Below are 8,509 nucleotides of genomic sequence, written 5' to 3' on the forward strand. Positions count from 1 at the left end.
GTTATGCCTTTTAAAAAGATTTCAAAAGGCCAATAAAAAAAAAAAAAAGTGTTTCTGGAGAAACAACATAGGCTTCAGGCTCGAGTCCCCTCATTCACCAGCCGTAATGAGCCTGGACAGTGACTCAGCCCAAATTCCCCTGCTGGAATCAGCAGAAGTTCAGCCTGTGTCAAGACTTGGGGAACACACCTCTGCTGAGTAAGGTTGCTGTTTCATTTGTATTTCTCAATTCTAACACTGACTTGGATGGAACAAATCCTTCCCGTTCTCGGATCAGCAAGCTCAGCGCGTTGCCTTGAACCTCCAGCATGGTGCAAATGAAACAAATCTGCAGAGGTATCGCAACCGGCTGACCGAGAGCGGCGGCTCCCCGGCAAAGCAGAGTGCTGGCAGTAGCTTTGGCTGCAGGGACGCTGCCGTAGCCCTGCAGACAGACACCCTCTCACTGCTCGTTTCTTCAAAATGAAAAACTTAAAACAACTTCTGGAAACATCGAATCTTTCCTGAATGTCCTGAAAACACAGTCACAAAGTAGCTACTGGAGAAGTCATTTTTTTCCACAGCAGTGGAAAAGCATAGCAGGGAGCAGAGCTGGATATCTAGTCCTTCAACCAGAAGAGCAAATTAACTTAAAAACCCAGAGGATATCTCATGTTCTTAGTGACGTGCACACATTCAGTCAAAAAGGCTATGGCAACAAGACTAGGAGCAATCAAACACAAACTGCAAACATAAAGGAAGCAAACATGCTAAATCTCCCTTTTTAATTGGAGGTTAAATATGATTTATAAATCCAGCCAACATATGGGATCCCAAGGGAAGAGTAAACAAATTTTCCAAGTGAAACACCAGCAGCAGGCCTGTAATGGAAATCTCATTTAGGAAAATGGCATTACCTAAAGATGTAAGTAATACACCTATGTTTCTTTTAAGGTTTTTAAATGAATAACCTTAAATAATATTTTGGTAGAAATTGTTGTTAACTAAATTAGAGCTAAATTCTGAAGCTGCTAATCAGTGCTACAGCACCAATGGGAAAAATGACACGGTCCTACAAATACTCATTCAGACCAGCCTCCCACTGACATTAAAGTGCCTGCACAGGTAAGTCAGAGTTACCTAAAGAAGACGGATTAGAAAAGCAAGCACTGAGTAAATTTCTCCAGTTCATGATAACACCTTTTATTAAAAATCTTTTTAAGAAAAATGTAATAAAATTGCTGAGCTGTATGTGAATAACCTAGTCAGAGTTGACCCTGGAAATCAGGGTTTGCTTTCTTTTTATAATGCTGGAAAAATGTCTTGCAAAAATCTTTTCATATTAGGCTATATATCCCTATTCTTAGATGAACTTATTTTACTGAACATATCCCCCCTTTGATTTTCTATTCATTTCACTGCAAGCAGAAGAGAATAAAACAGATGAGGACATTGGCATTAAATAGTTTTGACATCCAAAAAATCTCCAACAGAAGGGGAAACATTTTGTAGGTAGGGTGTTACTTTGAAACATATGCCTTTATTTTCAAGAAAGACTGAACAGCGGTAATACATTGGAATTGAGGAGCTTTAAATGTAACACATGGGCAAGGGGGTTACGGCTCGCCTGTTGCTCAGCTGAGCGGGGTTGATTCACAGAAGGCTGAGCTCCAAAAAATGGAAAGAGACCTTTCAAGAATGGGGAATTATGGTACATCTCTTTCACTAAAAGTCGTATGAAGCAATGCTGGTATTCTAGTTGAAGTCACAATTAAAATGGAGTTATTTGCATGCTTGAGTGCTTTAAGATTCCAAATGTAATTAGTTACCCCATCCCATACAGTGTCTCTTACACTGATGCTATTTTCTGTACAGTTATTTCTCCCGTTACTAAATTCAGTGCATTACAACGTACTGCATGAGAAAATCACACCACTTCCTTCTAAAATAATGCTCATTCCCTTAATAACGAGCAGATCCCATTCCCTGTGTTTCATGTCCTTTTTTATTAACTTAAATTTTTTTTGCTTTACTCATAGGTACCCCCAGCTGCACTGAATAACACAGAAATCAGATAATATCAATTGAGTGTTTTAATTATAGTTGCGACATGCATCAAGATCACTCGTAATTATATTTTCTTATCGAATTTTAAATCTCAGCCTCTTCAGGGAAATAAAAACCCAGTTTTGGAAATAGTAACTTGAATTTACACACCATTACCGATCCTTTCCTAAAGGAGCCAGGGGCATTTTATGTCTTTTCCAAAACAAACTACAGCAGAAACAAAAGCAAAAAAAAAAACCCTCTTTCTCAGAGACTGAGCAAGCCACTACAAAAACAACAGAGGAAAAGAGAGGTGGGAGAAAAAGGCACGATGGAGACAAGGAGGACAGAAGCTGTTGTAAAATTTAAGCGCATTCCTGAGGAAAAGGGGGGAGCAAGGGGTTCCAATGCTTCTTCAGAAGAGGGATGGGTTTAGATGGTTTTCACAGTGAAGTGAGATCTACCACATATGGCACACCGAGCACGCACTAATATGTCCATCTAAAATGTCTCCCAAACGTCAGTTACTGTGCAAGGTCTGTACCTTCACTGAATGGTTGCTTTCCAGTCATACTCCAGTTTAGGAAGGATGATATAAATGGAAGCCACTGTCTTTCCAGTGAAGGTGCTGGATCTCGGGATATATTCTATTATTTAAACAAACCTCACAACCAGACTACCTCAAAGTGGAGCGAAAACCGATTCTGTTTGCTGTGAGCACAGAGCTTGATTTTGACAACAAAGCCACAACTTGGGACACCCTTAGACAGAATACTGTGCTTACGAGGACAAAAGGAAAGCTCAGAAAAAAAATCATGCCACATAAGCAAACTCCTTGAGTAGGAACTAACAACAGATTCCCGTAGTTTTAGAATAGATTTGCACACTAACTCCCCCTTGGTATTTTGGCAAAATCTGGAATCAGGCAGGGCACACGTGGACATTAAACAAGCAAATACAATGAAAGGCATAAACATTGTTCTTTCCACACTGATGGTTAAAACTATAATGTAGTAGCAAAAGGTTCTACAAAAATGCCTCTAATATAATATATTTAACAATGTTGTAATTTCCATTTGATGTTATTTAAATGAAACTGAGGTTGGAAGAAGGAGACTTACGGACACAGAGACATCACAGGGATTTTTGATGGCTAGAAACCAGGCAAAGATGGGGTCAAACTGGTGAAGTCCCCACTTGTCCTCCTCAGGGAGAGCCAAAACATTGGTCCCTTTTGCCTAATAAATCTCTGATGCTGCAGAGGCAATTTACTGTGAGGCTGGTAAGTTAAGGAGGGTGGAGGGTGAAATCACAGTCCATTAGTTATCGAATGCCCATGGTCATTATGACTAGGTATGTAGGCAATTCCTAAGAGCCGCTAAATTGCCACAACAGACAAATTCAAACACACCATACAGTGTTTATCTACCTCCCACTCTACTGCAAGCACCAGGAGACCGAACAGATCAAGTCCTATCTAATCCCCCTGGCCCTGGCACTCTGCTCCTTGGCTGTGATCAGTATCTCCCACCACTCTGGCTTTTCAGTTCCTGGTCCTGTTTGCCATGGCGGAGCTCCTGGTGGGTGGGGGCCCTTTGAGCGGAGGGTGCTCGGAGTGCAGTTGGAGTGTCATTGTGCCATTCACTCACCTCTCTGTCTGTCTTTATTAGTTTCATCCGGGTGGAGTGCCCTGAAGCCATGTGGGTTGGTGGGCAGGGCACTGTGTTTTGGCCGTGGAAGCAGGTGGCCAGTAAGAGGCAGGTCTCACAAATGGGGTTCGAATGGGGTGCCATCCAGATCACCTGGGAAGGAATCGGGTGCATGTAGTGGGATCAGCTCATGCCCCTCACCCACAACATGCAATGACATGGATGCCTAGACCTTGAGCAAGCCATCTTAGTGACAGTATTTTAATAACAGGCACTGGTCTGGAGATCCTGTTGAGAGTGACACAGAACCAGACAGTCTCCAAGCCAAGGTCTGAACCCCTGCACCAGACAGGAACTCTGCTAACCAGTCTGCTAGGTACCACGGCAAGAAGGCAAATAAGCACCTCTCCTCTACACCTTCCCCCGGCTCCCCGGGTACGAGCGAGGAGCGGGAGGTCCACACCTTTATCATCAATGGATTTTGCACAGACCCATAGCAGGAATCCAACTGCCCAAATCCTGAGTTAGAATATAAGAAGCCAAATAAGTAATCTGCTAATTAATTTTTTCAATAAATAATCTGTGTAGGAAGGTCATGTAATCAGCCATAACATTTAAGGTTACGTTTTCATCATATTCCAAAAAAAGTTACTGGATGGTGTGGGTTCTAAGCGCTGCAGAGAAAAACAATTACAGATGCTTTGGCCACCAGCTATACAGTTCATTGTTCATCTACAATCAAAGATCAGGAACTAAATGTTTACATTGCCTACATTTTCTGTGCAAACAATTATCCAGAATTACACCCACAACTATTTGCAATCGCTTGCCTTAAAATGGAGCCTTCCCTTGAAGTGCTTAGAGCACACGGAGCTCATGACCCCTAACCAGAACGCAGCCAAAGGACAGGGAGTGCTACCCCAGCAAAGCTGAAAACTCAAGCCACTCAGAGCCGATGAAGGTCAGCTGAGACAGAGGTGAAGCAGTTGCCACTTTGCGGTCTGCCTGATACGTCAGAGGAAGAGTTCACTCAAACCATGTTCATGAACCCCTCTGATTTAGGGGTGTTTCCACCATGGTAATTTTGGGATCAGGCCTCCAAATAGCGTACCCTTTCCAGGAGCGAGCTTGCAATAACCACTTGTTCTTAGACCTCCCCAGTTACAAGCTTTTTCCCGTTAATGGCTATCAGCTCCCTTTGGCAATGTGCACATCTGCTTCCTGCAATGCACACAGCAAATAATTCTGAAAAAACTGTTTCCAAAGCTATTTGCCTCTCAGCAAATTGCACAGGCATATGTCAGATCTTCTGCGCTTTCATATGTGTGTAAATACAGACAACAATTTTTTCAGTTTGCACATCCATGAAGTTAGTCCAGAAAGTCACAAGCATCAGATGTCTGAAAACTGCATTTAAAATATGATACATGTGTATTAAATGTTTCCATTTCAAATGCAGGTTACCAACGGGTTTGTATTTCAGTGATTTCAGCTATTTTTCTTTCCTAATGCAACAGTCAGTATAGGCTGCGTAACGCATTAAATACTCAGAATATCCATCCTTGGTATTAATAATGTAATTATCTGTAGAAGCCTTCCCCCCAACACCACACTGAATGTGCCTCCCCATATAGATACTGCAATATAACTGAGCTCTGTATGAAATGTGGATGACAAAACTGTCAAGCTCTCAGAAAAATCTATTGCCCTTTTCAGTCTCTCTGATTCACAGTCCCTCTGTTTGCAAAGCTGTACAACAAATTTGTGAATATGATGCACCGGGAAAATAGAATGCAACTGCTTATGTATAAATGACAACTTGGGACAGCAGGTAATTAAAAATGAATAGAAAATTAGCAAGACATCTCTGATTTCCTGGGGAACGTTTGGTACAGAATCGCAGTCTGCCAGGCAGAGTTTTCAATTCCCCGACTCCAAATGGCGAACGTCACAGACAAAGGCCCCAGAGACGCCAGGAAATTCATAATACTTAAAGTGAAAAACATTCTGCATCCAGAGGTTCAGTTTTGTGTTAAATGAGGGTGACTGCATATTGCTGAGGCAAAAACACGAAGTCTTCCTGCCTCTTTTGTGGAAACCTTTCCCAGGCCGAATTCCCACTGATGGGTGGGGCAAGAGGTGAAACGCAGCCGTTCGAACCCATCGAAGAGCTCAGCCTTGGCCGCCGGCTGACAAGTCTGGGAGGTCAGTAAGAGTTTTTCCTGAAAAAAGCCAACAGGTTCCCGTGTGTTAAAACAAATGTATATTATTTAAAAGGAGGGATCAAATAAACATATATTACAAGTACAGAAGACCTTCTTCTCTGGGCTCAATTTTTCTAGTCTTTCTCATTCAGAGGGAGCTCCCAGGGGATTTCTTGAGAAGTAAAACATTATCGTCCGTGACTAAGGCTGGGGGAACAAGTCCTTCACTCGCCTAGTAGCTATGTAGCTATTTGCAGGCTGCGGACAGGTGAACCTTGAATGCTGCTGATGCTTAAAGTGCGCAGCTGACATTTTTTGGAAAGAGCAGAATTCCCTATCGCTCACCCAAAATCTGTTGTTACTGTGCTTCAGAGCACATTGCCTCTGCTCCTGTTGTGTAATTGAAAAGCCTAAGCAAAACCCGCACGCTTGATTCCCTGCTGCTCTGCTTCTCTTGTAGGCGCCGCTGACTTTGGTAATACAGACATAATACTGGAATATTACAGAAGAGTCACTTCTCTCTGGGGCAAATCTGCTGTCTGCCTTCTTAAGACCCAACTTTTGTAATGAGCTTTACCCGAAGGAGACAAGGAAAATAACATTTATCCTGAAGCCCAAAGACAGAGCCTATTTAGTCCTTCTGGCACATAAATTATGACTGTGGCTTTCCCATTTTCCACCGTTCCAGATACCCCTTCGCTAGATCTGTACAAATGAACCAGCATTCTCACCTGTCCTCTGCTCATCTGTTTACACCCAAAGCAGTACAGATTGCAAGAGACTCTGTAAAGATCTAAGAGCATCAGAGCCTTTTGGTGAGACTTTGCTGTCACAAGCCAGCACCCCAGACTCACTGCAGTTTGGTGAACGGACAGCTAATAAGTCAGTGCTATGTGCAGCAAGAATTCAGTTCATAAATTTCACTTTGCACCTGGTTGGAACAAATCTTTTGGCAAAAAAAAGCATGTTGCAAAAACTGAAAAAAAAAACATTTTCACATCCTTATTTGACATGAATTTTCTCTGAATACATTCTAAATTAGTAAGGTAGTAAACTTGTGACAGACGAAGCAATTAATGTACATGTGAACAAATTCTCTGGTTAGCAAGTCTGAATACTACATGAATAGACTGGTCTACACATCAGAACTTTCCAAAGCCAAATTCTATTTACCCATATTATTATGCGGTGTGGGGGGGTAGGCATGGAATCCCCTCTGTGTCTTCTTTTAGTGAGCAGGGTTCTGAAAATGACCTTTTGAATAAATACTTTTTAGCTTTTCTGCTCTTTTAAACTCTCTGGACAATGTATTTTGATAAAGCAATTCCATTTTATTAATAGCAATTTGCTCCAGTTTTAAATAGCGAATACGTTTAAATTACATTTATCAGGTGATCTTTCAGGTTGGACAAAACTTCAGAGTAAGACTGGTATTGACAGTGGAACAGTGGTATATTATGAAGATGAAAGCATAAATATTGAAAGAGTGGAAAATGATAAAAAATAGTTTCCAACACCAGCATTGAAAATATCCCGATGTACATAATATTGTTCCTCAACCTGTTGGTTGAGGTAAATGAGATATCAACAGAGGCAACGCTTTATAGCCTTTGAGCCGGATCCCGTGAATATTTCAGCAGAATCGTGTGCAGAAGGCCCAGCCTGGAACCTAAGAAAACACAGCCAGGGTACAGCTGTTCTTAACAGAATAATGACAAGCTATTGCCTTCATTTTTAGTAAGACTGCTAACACTTTATTTGTTTTGCTTTTTAAAGAAAGTTGTGGAAGGATGAACATTAACTCTAAAACTAACCCTAATTCTACCTTTAACCACACGGTCATGGCTCTACTACGCTCTGCGTTATTTGTCATATGAAACGAACAGAATAATAATGGGACGGTAGAAAAATGTAATACAAAACAAATCGGACAGCATTAAGGGTGGCGTATTGTTTGTAAGGCAATACATGCAATAAAGTGGTGGTTCACTTTTGGGGCCTACGATATTTTCCCCACTGCCTCATTCACCTCTTCGCAAGCATTGCCGCAGATCCTGAATTTGAAAAGGCTCCCATTCAGCTACTCCCAGCACCAAACGCGAGCTACAAAAGTCTCCTCCACATGGAATCCAAAACCAGACACAGAACTCGACAAAAAAAATATGTCCAAGACCTCTGTCTTTGAGTGGGAACACGCTTAAGAGAGATCGCAGTTTCTCCCCGACTTCGTTATAAGCGTAACAAATGAAAGGCCGGGAAGTCACCGCATCTGAGAAACCTCTGATATGTTTCAAAATGTTTCCATCGCACGGAAAAAAAAAAAAAAAAGTTTTCAAAACCTGTGCTTTCCCAACGAGTCACAGTTGAGCCTTTTATAGCTTTTCTCCTGGCATGGGATTTGATTAGCAGGTACAAAGATTTAGACAGAGATTTATTAAGTAACAGTTATATTGTGTTGTAATTAAAACGTAGGAAATTCGCCGTCTACTTAAGCGTTTAAAAATGCTTAATGTAGGAAGCAATTACACCTCATTTTCAAATTATTCCCCTGACTTCAGAGCACGCTGCGGACAGGGGAAAAGGAGGGAGTGCGGGCGGCGGCGGCGGCAGCGGGGCGTGCCCGCTCGCACG

General features: G+C 41.9%; 1 protein-coding gene across 1 annotated transcript in view; it reads right to left on the bottom strand.

Annotated features, from left to right (window-relative positions):
• PAX9 (paired box 9) overlaps positions 1 to 8,509 on the bottom strand; it is a 29,060-nt gene that overhangs the window by 6,236 nt on the left and 14,315 nt on the right. The window contains 1 exon segment of the mRNA XM_035902039.1: positions 3,675 to 3,877. Within this exon segment, the coding sequence (XP_035757932.1) occupies positions 3,675 to 3,877 (203 nt within the window).

The sequence above is a fragment of the Egretta garzetta genome, unplaced genomic scaffold (genome assembly GCF_000687185.1).
Source record: "Egretta garzetta isolate BGI_Z169 unplaced genomic scaffold, ASM68718v1 scaffold79, whole genome shotgun sequence".
In the NCBI taxonomy this organism is placed as follows: domain Eukaryota; kingdom Metazoa; phylum Chordata; class Aves; order Pelecaniformes; family Ardeidae; genus Egretta; species Egretta garzetta.